General features: G+C 41.9%; 1 protein-coding gene and 1 long non-coding RNA gene across 17 annotated transcripts in view; one reads left to right on the top strand and one right to left on the bottom strand.

The window, feature by feature from the left end:
- LOC118091789 (uncharacterized) overlaps nucleotides 1-4,337 on the top strand; it is an 81,604-nt gene extending 77,267 nt beyond the window's left edge. For both annotated transcript variants that reach the window (XR_015946312.1, XR_015946311.1), the window contains one exon: nucleotides 99-4,337. This is a non-coding gene — a long non-coding RNA (uncharacterized LOC118091789). The remainder of the gene's footprint in view (nucleotides 1-98) is intronic.
- ZNF385D (zinc finger protein 385D) overlaps nucleotides 1-17,700 on the bottom strand; it is a 410,518-nt gene that overhangs the window by 107,775 nt on the left and 285,043 nt on the right. For 7 of the 15 annotated variants that reach the window (XM_088653767.1, XM_088653770.1, XM_088653768.1 and 4 more), the window contains one exon: nucleotides 6,683-6,820. The exons of 5 other annotated variants lie outside the window; for them this stretch is intronic. In XM_088653767.1, coding sequence (XP_088509893.1) covers nucleotides 6,683-6,820 — 138 coding nt within the window. The remainder of the gene's footprint in view (nucleotides 1-6,682; nucleotides 6,821-17,700) is intronic. 3 more of the 15 variants (XM_088653769.1, XM_088653771.1, XM_088653780.1) reach the window with 1 other exon arrangement.

The following is a 17,700-nucleotide window of genomic DNA, read 5'->3' as shown; positions in this document are numbered from 1 at the left end:
TTGTGTGTGTGTGTCCCCCCAACCCTCCGTATTTATAAAAAACCTTTCCGTCTTCTCCTTTTTTCTATTCTTCTTTGTTCAATTTGACTATGTGATAGAATCAGCGTTGGAAGGGACCCTGAGAATCGTCTAGTCCAACCCACTGCAATGCAGGAATCTCAGCTAAGGCATCTATGACAGATGGCCACCCAACCTCTGCTAAAAACACCTCCAAGGAAGGAGAGTCCACAACCTCCCGAGGGAGACCGTCCCACTGCGGAACAGCTCTTACGATCAGAATTTTTTTCCTGATGTTTAGTCAGAATCTCTTTTCTTGTAACTTGAAGCCATTGGTTCGAGTCCTACGCTCAAACAATTACATTTGGGGGGGGGTTAGGAGAAAAGAAAGAGGTTGTGATATTGTCACTGTTAAAGGTGAGCCCAGTCCCGAAAAAACTGATGGAGAACTTCATCTGTCCCTGGAAAAAGCTGTGGTGAAATGGCTCTCCCTGTTTCTCTGCCTACAAATAGGGTGGAGCATTTTAAGAGGCTATTTCTGCAGAGTTCTATTCCACACATTTGACAAGTTCACAACCTAAATTTCAAATATGGTAACAAAAGGGAAGTGAAGGAAGTAGAAGGAGTGGGGAGGGGAAGGGTAACAAGGGTTGTAGAGGAACAAATGCTGGAGAAGGATTGCCTATGGGAATAAACCAAAATCTTCATCAAATATGTCTCTTTTGAGGGAGGATAATATAGTCTTGCCTTTCCTTGAAAAAGGTGGGGCTCAGGCTCTGTGTGCAAAAATCACCCATCAGTCTATGCAGCATATTACGTATGTGTGTGTGGCATCACACCACTGCTGTCGCAGTGAGATCAAAGACGGGGAAAGCTTCCAATCCTTCTCGCACCATGGCACAAAGGCGTGAAACCTTTTCACCCTTCCTTGCCCTCACCATCAATGTTTTGGGTACTTGGGTCACATAAAATGTAGTCATTTCTAAGGTGGCTATTGCGGCAAAGTGATTTTTTCTTGGCAGGGGCACCAATGCAGTTCTTTGCCAAGGTACACCTTTGATTCAAGATGTAAAAAAAAATGAGCTCATTCCAGTTCACATTGACCTCTTTACAAAATGAACTAGTTCGGTATGGATTCAGTTCCCACTCCATCCAAACGATCCTTGGCAACTTTCCTCCCAGCATTCAGAAAGTTACAGTGAGCTTTGTAGGATTGGAGTTATGAAAACAATGCATTGACCAGTTTTAAAGCTCTAAGATGAGATCCCTAAACCCAAATTGCTTTTAGCTAATAGAACAGAAGTTTTCACTGCCTGATTTTTAAGCACATAAAAATGAAAACAGTAATATTTTAGTGAAGGGGTAAAAAAACTACAGCGAGTGGAATCCAAACATTCCTTTCCTCTGATGAATGGAGTCTTACCATCAAAAGAAGACTCCTGTCAGAGAAAGGGAACCTCTGAATCCAACCCTCTGTTTACACAGTTTGTGGGAGAACAGCTATCTAAAGTTAAAACCTCTCATTTAGAACTTCGTTTAAAATGTTCTATTTGTAAACATCTACTTTTGCAGCCAACAATTAATCCATATAGAGGAGCACATAAATAACAGACAATCAGCTTCCCGCTACAATAGAAAGGCAAATATATATGTTCTAGACAAAACTAAAGACGTGAACATCTAGGCTGTTTTCTGCAAGAACAATAGAAATAAGTAAGCAGCTAATTCCTACCAATGTTCGTATTCAACTTCCAACTCCCCAATTTGGAAAAGCAACCCCCCCCCCCCATGTCTCTTTATTCAAAATTATAAAAATTGTATTTCTTCAAAAAGCATTGTTCAAGCATCTGTTTCTCTTGCCTTGCACCTTCCAAAGAAATAGCTGAAAGCCTAAAATGAGAAGTATTGCATCACTTTTTTTCTATTAAGATGAGTGTGATGCCCCTAAACATATGGATTAGATATTAAATCATATCCACAAGTATGAGGAAAATATTAGTGTGGCAGAAATTAGTAGAACAATATAGACAGGACACTAATGTACTTAATTATAACTTTTTATACGAAGGAACGAACTATACATGACACTAAATGCAGTGCTGCCAATCCCCGATTATTTAACAGTAAACATATGGAGAGGAGGCCGATTTAATCAGCACACAAGGAAAGGAGGTTCTAACCCTTCTTTTCCCAGGCTGTACTGCTATTAGTCTGAATAAAGATCTCATCGTTACTTACAAGTAAGAGCCACTCTTGGCTTTTGGGCAGAAGCCTGGCAATTTTTACTGTTTGGTTTTTGGAAAAATATCACATGAAATAAGCTACCAACTTTCAAATTCATAATTAAATCCTTATCAGATAAATATTTTCAAATACCAAAGAAATACTATTAACTTTCACCTGTTAATTACAGCCAAATTGCTTAGTGCAACTGCATGTCTGCTGTAAAATTCTACATACCATTGCATGTCAATTGTCACTGCACAGCATCTGGTAAGTACTGTCAAAAACCAAATGCTATTCATGCCAAATATCAAATGCATTTAAATACTAAATAACAATTGTGTTTAAATAATCCATTTACGTGGATAAAACATCAAGTTTAATGTAAATAAATATCAGGTGTCAAAAAGTGATGTTAGACAACAAATATTTGCATGAGGGGACTGCTCAATAGCTTCCGGTGGGCGGCATGTGGAAGCAGTAATGGCCACTTACTGCCCTTTCAGGTGAGTGGCGGTTACAGCCCGACACAGCACCTCCTCTCCTTCCTGGCATGCCACACCACCTTTCCCTGCCTCCCTGTCCCCCTCAGCTACTGTGGAGGCTCACGGGTTCCCGCCAAAACCCATCTATTCAAACGGGTCAATCCGCGGCAGCCCAGGGGAGTGAGGCGGGGCAAGCAGACCTAAGGGAGGCAGGCTTCTCTCAGGTCTGCCCGCCATCTATTTAGCTCAGCCGACCCCCAAGCGCAGCACCCAGTTGGCTGGGAGCATCATCTATGTAGGGCTAGTGGGCCATAGAGCTTCTCTCAGCATTTGGGGTCACCTGCATAAACCTGCGTTTTGCAATGGATCCACCCCTGAATAGACCCTGTCATGCCTCAGTCCTCCAGCAGGGGGACTGAGCGGGATACACGCCCAATGCCTATGCTAAGGCTTCGTACATCTGAAATCAATGAAGTTGTGGCCATTTCAAATCCCAGACAGTTGTCACGTCCATTCGTGCGCTGGGTTTGGGGGCTGTGCGGCTGGGCACACAATTTGAATTGGCTGCAAATGCATTAACTATTTCCCTCCCTGAATTTCAGTAACAAATTGCACTAAATGTATCCGGTCTGTATCCACATAATACAAGTCCCTGACCGTAACAACAAATTATGTGTATGAATTATTTGGGCAAAACATTTCACACTACTTAAACACCTCCACACACTCTTCTCCTACATGCACAATTTTGTTTTCTTTTAATCGGCAGATGTGAACAGAGGGCTGGTGGAACTCAACTTGCCTGTTTCATTCCCCCTGCTGTTTCATTTCCCCTCCTAGTAAGACATACTACCCCCTAAGTCAGCAATTCTGCTGTGTACAAGGGTGCTATAATGTACACAGAGTGCTAAGCATAACCAAGAGCTATTTCATTAGCTTCAGTGTTAGGGACAAGGCCACAGGAGCAATTCCCAAGTCTATTTCAGTTTTTTAAAGTTCTCTCCTCTTGCTATTTTGCAGCCAGTTATAATGTTATGCTTAAGGCAACTGAAAGAACCTCCCATTGGTTCCCATGAGTTTTCAGTTCCGGCTTTTCAGAGCTTCTCTCATGCTTTGACTTGTCACAACAATATTTTAAATTAATATTTTAAAAGGTGTTGGATATCTGTTTCAGAAATAGCCAAAGTTGCTGGGAGGGAAGTCCATATACATGGAAGAGCAAGCTTTGCCAGTAGCTTCGCTATAAGCGACACTGATGAAATCAGGCAGCTGTAGCCATCAGCTCTGGTATACTTTTACTTCTGGGATTATGCTTTCCAAGTCATGGGAGCATTCCTGCAATTTGCTCTAAAACTATAACATGTAAATCCATGTCTGGATGTTACAATAAACCATAGTTTACCACCCTGATCTTCCGCATTCCAGGGGATCATGTCCTCCCCTTCTCTCTCCTCTTCTAATATAGCCATGGGAATGTTCTTTTGAGATTTATCACAACTTGCCATATCAACTGAACCACGAAACCTTATACCCAGAACAAACTTAGCTGGTCTTTAAGGTGCTACTGGACAATATTTTTTTAAAAAAATATTTATTTTGATTCCTTCAGACCAACACAGCTACTGAACAAAAAACCTGGTTCTTATTGACCATGGTTTAGTTGAAACAAGAGAGCTTTGAATCCTTGCTTCAATAAACCATAGGTAAGTGCTTGGACTCGATGTGAAACTGATTAGCTCAAACTCAGAAGATTAAGCTTCTTATCACCTCTTTGCAGTTGTGCCTGCAGAGGAGGAGGAAGTGCATGAGTCTGCAAGGAGACTACATTCATTCCCATCACAATAAACCATGGTGATTAAAGCTATTAATTTATGGGAAAGCTCTTCCCAGAACCTCAACACACAAAAGTCTTATGAATAGATATATGGGTAATACTTTCTTGCAGTATTATGGTTGCAATGGCAACATATAACTGGTGACTTAAGCTACCAGCTATAAAATAAAGCACCCTCAACAGTGTAATTCTCAGAATTAGGTTCCATCAAGTCGCAGGTTCAGGATTGCAGACTTAACTGTTAATTTTGTGGAATCCCCCTACACAAAGTGGAAGATGGTGCTTCATATTATGGCTCCCACATAGAATCCACATGCTGAAGTTTCCAGTTGATCTCTAAATGGAAGGGTTTGGGAGGGGGTTGCTGCTGCTTTTTTAGCATATTATGGATAAAAAGACGTAAAAAACAGGACGTATTCTCGTATTGAATTACTCTAAATTACTATAATTATATATTCTACATTTTGTTACTATATTACTCTATATTGCTCCTCATATTTATTATTCTTATTTGCAAAAATGCTTGCTTCATATTTTTTAAAATTCAAAATTATGCCCAACAAGTTTTATAAAATCAAGGATGATGGGAAGAGCCTATAAAAAACAATATAAAACATTATTCTGCTGTTTTGTGAAACTGACATAGGTACAGCTGGTACCAGCTCTTTGGGAAGGCCTGTCTGAATAATAATAAAAAGATCTTCAACAGGCTTTGAAGGGTTGCCACAGGCATTTGACCATTAGTCTTGTTTAAGCCAATTGGTACTGAACACAGGACCAAGCATGAGATGCTCAGTATTAAGGACAGAGTTCAGGTCTCACCGATTACCACGTTGTGATTCAAAGGAATTTCTCTTGCACGTCACCTGGACAAGTGGCCCTGAATATTTGCCTTTCCTTTAACCCACTGAATAAATGTATTGGCCCTTCCTGCTTCGAGAGTCTATAATCCCACCTCCAATGTTCCTTGGATTCTTTTGCAGCTATTTGTGCTTAACATAAGGAATGCTTCCTCTTACCTATTCCAAACCATAAATTTAGGCTGTCCTGAATTTCATCAGTGCCCAAAATTCTAGCGTTTTGAGGGTGGAAAGAATAACATACTTTCAGCCATTCTCTTTACATATCATTAATTATTTGGTAATATAAAGATCTGATAGGTATCACATCATCCCTGAATATGTTTTATGATTCTTTCCCTTTTGTTTCTGACCTACATTGGCCTTTGAGTTCAGCTATTTTGATTAGTGCAGCACATAAAACCTGGCTGCTGCTATTTCTTCCCACACTGAATAAATCACTCTAAAGAAGGGTATAAATATATATTCGCAGTAAATTGTCAGGAGGTGATATCCTGTTAAAAAGGTAGCTTGGAGAGTATTCAGCTAAAAGCAGGCATGTAGAGTCTGCAAAGCTCCAGCTTCCTCTGATTATAGCAGTGCTGCTTTCAACAAGGCAAAAAAACTCCATTACTTATAGGACAGTAGAGACTAAAGGTAAAGGTAAAGGGACCCCTGACCATTAGGTCCAGTCGTGACCGACTCTGGGGTTGCGCGCTCATCTCGCATTATTGGCCGAGGGAGCCGGCGTATAGCTTCCAGGTCATGTGGCCAGCGTGACAAAGCCGCTTCTGGCAAACCAGAGCAGCACACGGAAACGCCGTTTACCTTCCCGCTGTAGCGGTTCCTATTTATCTACTTGCATTTTGACGTGCTTTCGGACTGCTAGGTTGGCAGGAGCTGGGACCAAGCAACGGGAGCTCACCCCGTCACAGGGATTCGAACCGCCGACCTTCTGATCAGCAAGCCCTAGGCTCTGTGGTTTAACCCACAGCGCCACCTGGGTCCCTAGCAAAAGTATGTCTTAACCCTAGGCTCCTCATGCAGACCAAGCGCCATCAAAGACAATGGAACAGGACCAATAATTTCCTCCCCTTCAATTGACAGATCAGAAGGTTTATTGATCGGGTGCTTGATTTCTTTATGTAGACAAGAATATAATTTGAGGAATTCATTTCCACGGGAAGTTGTGATGGCCGCAGCGTGCTTTAAAAAGGTTCAGACAAGTTCATGGGAAATGGGTCTGCCAATGACTATTTAATAGCTACAAATAGAAGAACATCGTTCAGAGGAAGCAGACTTACTTCTCCAATCAGCAGACTTCCAACATGAGTCCCTACCTCTTTTGGATCTTCTCTACAGAGAGCCAGCCCTGGTATTTTTTTGGACAAAACTGAGCTGCAGAACTGTGGCCAAGAGGTGTGCATGTTCTTGTTCTGAAACTATATAGAAAAGGGAAGAAAAGTTGGAACACAAATTCCTGAAACTCTGAAAGACAGTGAATGAAAAATAAAATTCTGTATCATGAGAATGCCTCTTTCCTCCATCTAACTGTAATCTAAAGAGAACGGGAAAACTTTCTGATGAAATGTTGTACATTCATTAATAAAGCGTATATATATCTTGTATTGTATTTCCACAATCCTTTCTTCAACTGCACACCGGTTTATTTCCTCGAATAAATCTGTAGTTCCTTACTTGATGTGCTAACTTCCAAGTCTACAAAATATTCCTTGTCTTAAAAGGCTTTCATTCTCTGTAAGACGCACTTTAACAAAGCTTTTTTTTTTAGACAAGAACATATGGGGGAGGGGGACCCATCTCTCTATGTTTTAAATGCACTTCTGGGAAAATGTCAGAAATATCCCATTTATCTCCCAGTTTGTAATGCTTGCTTGTGGAAGAGTAACTTTAATTCAAGAGTTATTCAACTCTATTACATGACAGTGAATAAGCCCAGTGAATAGAGGGGGAGGAGAGAGAGAAAGAATTGCAAGGCCGATAGCAGAGGTGATGCTTTTTGACATTATTACTGCAATACTTTATGTCCATATTGACTTTTCATATTTACTGTATTATATTTGAATACAACTTAAGGACTATACTATACGATTCTTTAAGATAGGTAGTGTACTTTGCAGTGTAAAGGGACCCCTGACCATTAGGTCCAGTTGCGGACGACTCTGGGGTTGCGGCGCTCATCTTGTGTTATTGGCTGAGGGAGCCGGCATATAGCTTCCAGGTCATGTGGCCAGCATGACAAAGCTGATTCTGGAGAAGCACCCCGTCACAGGGATTCGAACCGCTGACCTTCTGATTGGCAAGCCCTAGGCTCTGCGGTTTAACCCACAGCACCACCCGCTATCCCACTTTGCAATGTACTTTGATGCAAATATGATTAACAATCTTCCACTATAAAAAGACAAACATAGCTGGCTTAAAATTAAGCAGAAATTACAATGGAAACTGTACACCTAACTTTAAAGTACCAGTTACAGGTAGGTAGCCGTGTTGGCCTGAGAAAACAAAACAAAATAAATAAATAAAATAAAAAATAGAATAAAAAATATAAAAAATAAAAAATTCTTCCAGTAGCACTGCTACTGGAAGGATTTTTTTATTTTGTTTTAAAGTACCATACAGCATAACACAGATTTATGTGTTGACAAGTCAACCAATATGAATGTTTTAGTGCAGTTATATAGCAGATTCATTTTGAACATTATATAGTCACGTGTTCATTTATATTTGTTTCTTTGAATTTTGAATGCATTCTCAGTGTCATTTTTAACAATCTGAGGCTAATACTATATCCATTAGAAAAGCCCTTAATGTTGAATTATGGCATTTCAACAAGTTAAGCCTTCATGTTCCATAGCTGCCAAGTTATCCCTTTTTTAAAGGGATTTTCCCTTATGCTAATAGGCTTCCTCGCGAGAAAAGGGAAAACTTGGCAGCTATGATGTTCTAACCATAAGCATGTAGATTATGCTCAGAAATGGAAAAAACAAAGTCCACACCCTCAATATTGGATTGTGTATTTTGCTAACAGAGTAAAAGATATTAGCATTTATTTATTACATACAATCTGTTCAGCATCTACCATTCAGGCTCTGGAAATGCTGACCTATCAGTCAATCTGTGTCCTAGATGTGATGGGCAAGAACACAGAGAATGTGAATAGATGGTCAATGTGAAATGGGGAATAAGTACTAAAAGTCGATAGGACTGAGGCAAAATGGATATGGGAAAGGATTCCTTTTCCTGAGCATTTTATCACTCCCATGCAAAGCATGTATCCATTTTGGGCATTTTGAGGTATTCATGAAAAGAGCAAAACTGTTCATAGAAGAAGAAGGAAAAAGAAGAAGAGGAGTAGTAGTAGTTTGGATTTGATATCCCGCTTTATCACTACCCAAATGAGTCTCAAAGTGGCTCACAATCTCCTTTCCCTTCCTCCCCCACAACAGACACTCTGTGAGGTGAGTGGGGCTGAGAGACTTCAGATAAGTGTGATTAGCCCAGGGTCACCCAGCAGCTGCATGTGGAGGAGCGGGGACACAAACCCAGTTCACCAGATTACAAGTCGGCAGTTCGAATTCCCACGATGGGGTGAGCTCCCATTGCTCGGTCCCAGCTCCTGCCAACCTAGCAGTTTGAAAGCACGTCAAAGTGCAAGTAGATAAATAGGTACCGCTCCCTCGGCCAGTAAAGCGAGATGAGCGCCGCCCAGAGTCGTCCGTGACTGGACTTAACTGTCAGGGGTCCATTTACCTTTACCTTTTAATATATGTTGGAAGCCTTCCAGAGTGACTGGGGCAACCCAATCAAATGTGTGGGTTATTATAAACAAACAAACAAACAAACGAATAGAATAGAATAGGACATCCCTAGTTTCATCGGAGAAATGTTGAAGGGTATGAGGTCTGTGTACTACAAATACATACAGCATTGTATTTTAGGTCCTGTTCTTAGTAAGAACAACCTGCATTTTTATAACTTCCACTTTTACACAGTTGGAGACTGTGATATTTAGAGGGCTTTGTTAGCACAACCTCCATTTGCTCGAATGAGTGTTTGCCTTGCTGAGGAAGATTAAAAGCAGTAATCTTAGCAATAGGCTAAATAACATTTTCAAAGTGAGCCACCAGTTCTCTGCTCCCTAAAATCCCACTGGTTTTCATCATTGCTCATAACTGCTAGGCACTTACACACTTTGAACAATTTGCCCTGTGCTGTTTATTAGGGATTTCCTACTTTTTTCTTTGGCTACTTTCCTTTTTTCCCCCAAAAGTCAATGGATTCAACACCACAACAATTGTGTGGTCCTTTGTTCTGCGGTACACAACAACCACTTTCTGTCCAAGAAGCCGTTTTTATTATTCTTTTCAATATTTTTTTCATTCTCTTTGTAAAAAAGCAACTCTTTTTCTTCTCCCAAAGAGGAAAAAAAAATAGAGCTCTGTTTGTGCAGTTTTAAGATAAGTTCCAAGAACAAGTGGAATAATTTCATATTTTTGCCTCTGGAGATTAGACAAAAAAAAAAAGAGGAATTAGATTTAAAGCCAACATTCCTCCAACAACAACAATGAACAGATTGGGCAGAAGGAGAAAAGTCAGAAAAAAGTTTCTTCCAAATGTGTCATATTGCATTTACTTTCCTGCAATACCAAATAGGATGGCTTAAGTTCCAGCAGGTTTTCCCTTCTTTTATCCAAAGCCATGGCTGAACTTGCACATACCCAGAATTTCGTATGGCTTTGTAAGCAAAGGTGTAATTTGTTACCTGAGCTTTCATAAATATAACATAATTAAGGCACTGCTTAAACCAATATGAATAATTTTACAGCACTATTTTAGTCTACATAGTCATTTACAATCCACCCCCCTTTGTTCTTCACAACAGCCACGGCCCACAGGAGGTGATTCAGTTTTGTTGACTCATAGAACTAAGATTGCTGTATTTCCAACAGAGCAAGAAATCTAGCCATTATTCACTTGTGTATGTTAAATCATGTAAGTATATACATATTGTGAACTGAATGGGCTGACTTAAAATACTGCATATTACTGCCGCCTATCATGGAGGAGTGGGGACCACAGGTGTTTCACCTGGCGCTTCAGTTATCAACTGCAAAGATACCTAATACAAGGTTAACATGGACATATGCATGGAAGAAGGTAGCAAGTCAGTAGACTGATGGAAAGCAGGTGGGAGAATCAAAATATACAGAAACCAGGATGGTTCCAAGAGAGCAGAATGGCACAGAACCCTACTGAGCCTTCATACGTTTACTCAGACCTTATGACTGAAGAAGCCTTGCCCCTTGGTTGAGAGAAGTTAAAGAAGCAGCACTCAGTTTCACCATGAAACTCAGTCTAAGCCACTCATCTAGCTGTATTGATGTCTAGAGGGAGGGATGCTAAGGTAATTCAAGAGCCGACAAGAAAGCAAGTTGAGATTGTCTACATACCTGAGTTTTCTGAATTGCTGATCATGCTCTGACATTGTTTTACCAACAGGGATCTGTGGACTATTGCTATTTAATAATAATAATAATAATAATAATAATAATAATAATAATAATAATAATAATTGTCATGGGGACTCCCTACAGGGAGCCTCCCCCGTCATCCTGACCAGCACTTTGCCCAATGACAGCACAAGCAGCGAGTCAGGAGGAGGGAATGAGGAAGGGAGTGGATTGGAGAGAGGGCTCAGTGAGGTGTCTGAGCCCTGGCAATGCTATGGAGAACAGAGTGTGCAGGAAGGGCTCAGAGATGTGCCAGAGCCCTGGCACCGCTCTGGTCGAGGGTCAGCAGATGAGGGACTCAGCGAGACGTCAGAGCCCAGGTACCGCCCCAGCCAGCAAGAGGGGAGACCTCTCCTTCCGGCGCCCGAATTGAGGCACGTGCCCACACGTAGGGCGAAGGGGCGGTGTTTTGGGGTGCCCAGGCTTTTATGCTAGCCAAAAAGCAGGTGGCAGCCATTGCCAGGATCTGAATCAGACTAGGCGATCATGTTTTCTGTCATCTCTGCACTGCAAATAGTATGCACAATAAAACTCTTAAGGACAGTGCAGACTGAGGCATCTTTACTCGAGAGTAGCCGCAACAATCCCCTGACAATAATAATTTATTATACCCCACCCATCTGGCTGGGTTTCCCCGGCCACTCTGGGTGGCTTCCAACAGAAAAAAGAAGACTTACAGTGGTATCTCTGGTTGCAGATACGAACCATTCAGGGGTGCTGTTCACACCACGAAAAGTCCGCAAGCAGAGCGGCGCTTCTGCGCATGCGCGAACCACGCAGAATGCTTCTGCACGTGCAGCAAAACCTGGAAGTAAATACTTCTGGGTTTGCCACGTTCTTAACCTGAAAAGATGCAACCTGAAGCGGACGCAACATGAGGTATGACTATACTTTCATCAAGTTTAAGGATGGAAAGACATCTGGAGCTACTTCTTCTGGACTTGTATTCATATACAGGTATGCCTTCTTGGCCCCCAAGGCATTGCATGAAATCAGTCATGAAATACACCTTCTAAGCAGATTGGGATGGCATCTAGATTTACAAGTATTGTTCACCCATACCCACAACTGGCTGAAACCAAGAGCTACATCCACACAGGATCATTATACAAAGGGGTGCAAAAAGGAAGACACCAAGCACTCTCGTCATGTACGGGTGGGGAAAGTTGCCATTTCAAACCAATTATATAAGCCAGGGGTGGCCAACTCCAAAGAGACTGCGATCTACTCACAGAGTTAAAAACTGGCAGTGGTTGTTAAAGTTGTTAAGCTTTTTTAGGGAGGACAAAAGCCCCGTTTTTAGGGGTTCAGGTCAAAGTTGTTGAGATTTTTTAGGAAGGAGGAAGGCCCATTTTTAGGGTTTAGGTCAGAGCTGTTGAGCTTTTCTGAGGTGGGAGGAAAGCCCTCTTTTTTGGGGGGTGAAGGGCTAAAATGTTGAGCATTTTTAGGGGAGCCAAAGTTGTTGAGCATCTTTGGGGGGAGCCAGTGATCTACCACAGACGTCCAGTGATCTACCGGTAGATCACGATCTACCTGTTGGACGTCCCTGATATAAGCCATTAGAGCAACTCATTGGCTTGAAAATAAAAGTCTAGAGGTAACAGGCGTCCATCTTAAGTGTGGTAAAAGTGGTTTTTCTGCTCTGAGAACAAACGCCTCTGTATACAGTGCATCATCTGTTTCAGGTCTTAAAATGTTTGTCCATGATTTGTGGCCATGCACTCCCCTCCACCCCTCCCCTCCTTCATTTGCTACACCTCTCTGCAGACCCAGGGAACGACACTGGGCTGCCTTAGACAGCAAATATTCACCGCCTCCCAGACCCACCATTACTCTTGGTCCTTCTCCTAGTCCTTCCTCTCCACCAGGGGCGCCGTGTTGCTCCCAAGGACCTTTAAACTTGGTTGGTCCTTTACAGGAATTTGTCACCATTGTTGCAAAAGTGGTGCTGGCACTTTGGGTGATCTTGCCCTTAATGTCTCTCTCAGAAAGGAACTCTTTCTCAGCAAGATGCATGGAATGCCTGCAGCCGCCTCTGACACATAGTGAGGTGGAAGGGAGGAGAGAGCAGCAGTGAGAAACAGCAGGAGCAGCAGGTGGAGTGGCCCTGTGGGGGCACACATTCTGTCACCCTCTCCTGAGCCACATGGCTACCTTTGAGAAATATATCGTGGTATGCTGAACCGCAGTTTCTCTTGATGCTAAAACCCGGAAAATATGGTTTAAAGCTGCTTACCCAAATTCTGACACTACAGAAAATGCCTGTCCATCTTCATCCTATGCTTTTCTTTCTCTGGATCTTTGTTGTATTTCATAATAGTGTTTCCTTTTTTTAATCCTTTAGACATTTCTCTTTCATGTTACCTTATACTGCCTGTGCAACCCTGTTCTGACGCTGCAGTGTGTTGGATAACACTGTTCTGATTGGATTTGGCAAGTGTTCCTTTGGCTTTTCTTTTCATTTCAGAATCTTAGCAATACTGGCACCAATATTGGCATGCTGAAAAACTTTTATTTCATGTATTATATATCCATGCTCCAGTGAGCTGATGACATACATTTTATCCTCACAAGAACTCAGAGGTACCTTAAAGAGAGGGGGCTATTGGTTTGTCTTGTCCTTGTTTTTCTTGTGTATTTTGTGTTTTTTATCTTGTAACCACCCTGAGATCTACAGATGAAGAGTAGTATACAAATTTAGCAACCTGGGAAAGGTAGCCCATCCAAGAGAAGGAAAACTCTGACCCTAAACCTCTGCTGCCTTGCAGGATAGGGAGAAGAAAAGGCTAAGGACTAAACCCTACACAAATCCAGAGTGGAGTCCCTAAGACAGTTGGGTGGTGCCTTGTACGCCTCCTGCTGGCAACTCCTGCAGCCCAGCTGGTGCCAAACATTGCTTTGCTTGCTTTGGACCACATCAGCAAGGCTGAGAGGAGGGTCTTGTCATCTGGGCACCCCAGGACCATCCTACACATTGCCCGGACTTGTACGCTAGGGAGGTCTCTTCAGTGCTGCTAACACAGCAGTTTGACTTTACCCATAGAGGCACACTCCATTGTCTCTTGAGACAGAAGGATGCCAGCAACAGGCCATGGCTGAGTTTCAGGGCTGACTGGAGATTTGCATCCAGGTCTCCCTAATCATAGCTCCCTAATCATAACCCTAATGACTAGACCACACTGACTCACCTCCCATCTAATTATTATTAGGAAACTAATACAGTAGCAGTTTTAATAAATCACATTTTTCTACATTAGATGATTGGCAACTTCTTTGCATCTTTGAAGTAATATAAATGTTTTGTATACAGTGGTACCTCGGGTGGCGGACCCGATCTGTTCCGGGGTGCCGTTCGCACCTCGAAAAGTCCACAACCCGAGTGGCGCTTTCACGCATGCGCAAAAGCGCGATAGAGCACTTCTGCGCATGCGCAAAGCACGCAGAAAGCTTCTGCATATGCACGTGTGGCAGAACCCAGAAGTAAACACTTCCAGGTCCGCCGCATTCACAACCCGGAAAAACTCAACCCGCAGCGGACGCAACCTGAGGTATGACTGCATCTCTATAAATCTTATCTGAATTCTGCAGACAGAAGCAGGGTTCATTTCGAGATAAATAAGTTTTATTCTTGGTGAATGCATGTCACTTTAAATCAGCACATTACCTGAGTACACCTTGCAAGCAACCAAGTAACAGTATCAAAGGTGTCATTTCAACTATGTCATCAGCTCTTTGAATTGCACTTGAAAAAACATTCGGGGTGCTATCACTAGAAGCACACAACCGAATGATTCATTATAAATAAATCTTCAGAATACCCTATTGTTTGTATTCCATGGCTATGGGATGGAACGACCTTATGTAAATGCCACCATAGCAGTTTCTCTCACAGGTGTAGCCAAATTGCTTTTCTATAAATGTCATTGCAATGATTACTTTCCCTCCCTTCAAAATGTGCTTGGAAGCCATGGTAGTAAAAAACTTAAGAGGATGCCGGGTAGAAAACATATAAAGGGCAGGTACAGAAATTACATATGTTACGATTGATACAGAATGTTTACAACTACTGTGTGGATTCAGCCGGAGCTCAGTTCCGTCACCTCTCAGGCGGGCACAATCGCCATTCTAAGAGAACAAGGGAGAAGTTCATAGTGAGCTCTGGCACCTGTTTTTCTAGAAAAATAGCACTGAATATACCGGTAGGTGGGAAGCAGCCATTGCAGCCCAGTATACCTGAAGGAGCGTCTCCACCCGCATCGTTCTGCCCGGATACTGAGGTCCAGCGCCGAGGGCCTTCTGGTGGTTCCCTCACTGCGAGAAGCAAAGCTACAGGGAACCAGGCAGAGGGCCTTCTTGGTAGTGGCGCCTGCCTGTGGAATGCCCTCTCATCAGAGGTCAAAGAGATAAACAACTACCTGACATTTAGAAAACATCTGAAGGCAACCCTGTTCAGGGAAGTTTTTAATGTGTGACATTTTAATGTATTTTAATCTTTGTTGGAAGCCCCCAAGAGTGGCAAGGGAAACCCAGCCGGATGGGCAGGGTACAAATAAATTATTATTATTATTAAAAATGAAAATGAAAAACCCTCTGAAATGTTACTATGAAAATTACAACACTAAACCTACTAATACAATCTTATTTTAATAAAGTATGTTGCCATTTAGATCACCTGTCATGAACTGCTCCACTGTCAATATCAATCACCACATTTAAGCATTTTAAATACATGGAAGTGACAATAAGGAAATAATACAGCCTTCACTTTTATTAATTCTAAAGAGTCAATCAGTGATTTACACACACACACACACACACACACACACACACACACACACACACACACCCTTCACTACTGGCATTCTGTACTTGGATATCTGTATCCGATTCTTCAATTTTTGTGTGTGAACTGAGTTGTACAAGGTCTGGAATTCTAAATTTCTCTTCTATATGTCTGTCTCCCACTGTGTACATATGATCGCTGCAGGGTAGACAATACAGACATATTTTATTTAGTTCACACCAGGAAGGGACTCAAGACAAATGCGTTCCTAACGATGTGTCACTTGAGGAACTCAAACAACCATGGCTCATGCCAGTGGGAAGAGAAGACGCTTAAATATTTAAAGTAATTTTGAGATGCAGACTAATACATATCTCAGGTATCTCTCTCTCAGAGGTGGGCAGATTCTGGGCTTGCAGGATCTACTTTGCTATTTACTAGAACTCCAAAGTCTGTGTGCTTAATTTGGGGACTTAGGGTTTATGCTGAAGGGCCCTTGATGTCACTTAAGCCCTAAACCAGAGGGCAATGCAGTGAGCATCTCAAGTACAGTTGGTGCTTCTGCGCATGCACGAGCGGCAAAACCCGGAAGTAACCCGTTCCGGTACTTCTGGGTTTCCCGCGGTCCATAACCTGAAAACGCGTAACCTGAAGCATCTGTACAGTGGTACCTCGGTTTACAAACACAATTGGTTCCGGAAGTCCGTACTTAACCTGAAGCGAACTTTCCCATTGAAAGCAATGGAAAGTGGATTAATCCGTTCCAGACAGGTCCACGGAGTACTTAAACTGAAAATACTCAAACCGAGGCGTACTTAAACCGAGGTATGACTGTATTAGCATCTGACACAAAATAAGGACTTCCTGTGTGAAATCAGAAAGAGTGAGAAGTCCAGGAGTTTTGCACAATCGTCTGAATGCACTGAAAGAGGTTGTCTGGATGGTATCCCATTTAACCTGGGTCTCCCCCGGCCACAGAGAAATTGGTAAATAAGAAGGGTCCTGAATGACTTGCCACCAACCCCTGTTCAAGCTAGGACTGTGGCCCCCTAAGCTATTTGTGTTCAGCCTCTGGACGTTTAAAGTCCGCGGACAATTATATTTATACAAATTAAACTGTAAAGCATAAAGAACATCCGCCTTTTTTTCTTTACAAAAAAAACAAAACAAAACAGACTGTGCACATGCTTGTCTAAGCAACAGCTACCTTGTGGTTTTCCCCTCACCCCACCCCAGTTTTTACACTTTTAACCTTTCAGCTTGGAGTAATTAAGTCATTTCTTTAAGCGGTTGCTTTTGACTAATTGCAGCTTTTAAAGAACAGGTTAATAACCACCATCCATATTTAAACTGCAGATTTTAAGACTGATGCTTATTATGCCATCCAGTAAAGATTTTACAGAATAAAATAACCATTGATCTTTTCCAGCCAGGCACTATTAAAACAAAAGCTGTAAACTCCAGCTGATTAAAACATTACTTGAATGCTTTATTAAAAAATTTTTAAAGCATTTTCACTCATCAAGATTTGACAAATCTGAAGAGCACTTCATTTAATTAACATGGTGAGAACATTTTGCATGCAAAGCGAGCGCCCCAGGGACATCCAGTGCACAGAAAGTGATTGTGCTATTATTGTGCAGGATGCTACAAGTCACAGAGAGCTAGTTAATCTCACATCCCATTGTGCCATGCCTCCTAGCACATGTAGAAGGCAGGAAGAGATAACTGGAAGAGTCTTATGCATAAATTCTAAGAATTGTTTTTATATACAGGGGGGGAAACCATAAAAATATGACTATTATTCTTTCTCATGCCCAAGTCTAAATCCACAGTCCTTCAATTCCTTCCCCCCCTACTCAAGTTACTGAACTGAAGGCCTTTACAGTAAGACTTAATTGAAAGAAACACACGCACCACCCTCAGCCACTTTGAATTGAGGCGGTAAGCTCAACACACATAGCCAAATTATGAAGATGCAAAAAAAATAAAAAAATAAAAGTGT

This window comes from Zootoca vivipara, chromosome 11 (assembly GCF_965207765.1).
Source record: "Zootoca vivipara chromosome 11, rZooViv2.hap1.1, whole genome shotgun sequence".
Lineage (NCBI taxonomy): Eukaryota > Metazoa > Chordata > Lepidosauria > Squamata > Lacertidae > Zootoca > Zootoca vivipara.
The sequence above is the reverse complement of the archived record's forward strand: the minus strand, read 5'-3'. Positions and strand labels throughout refer to the sequence as shown.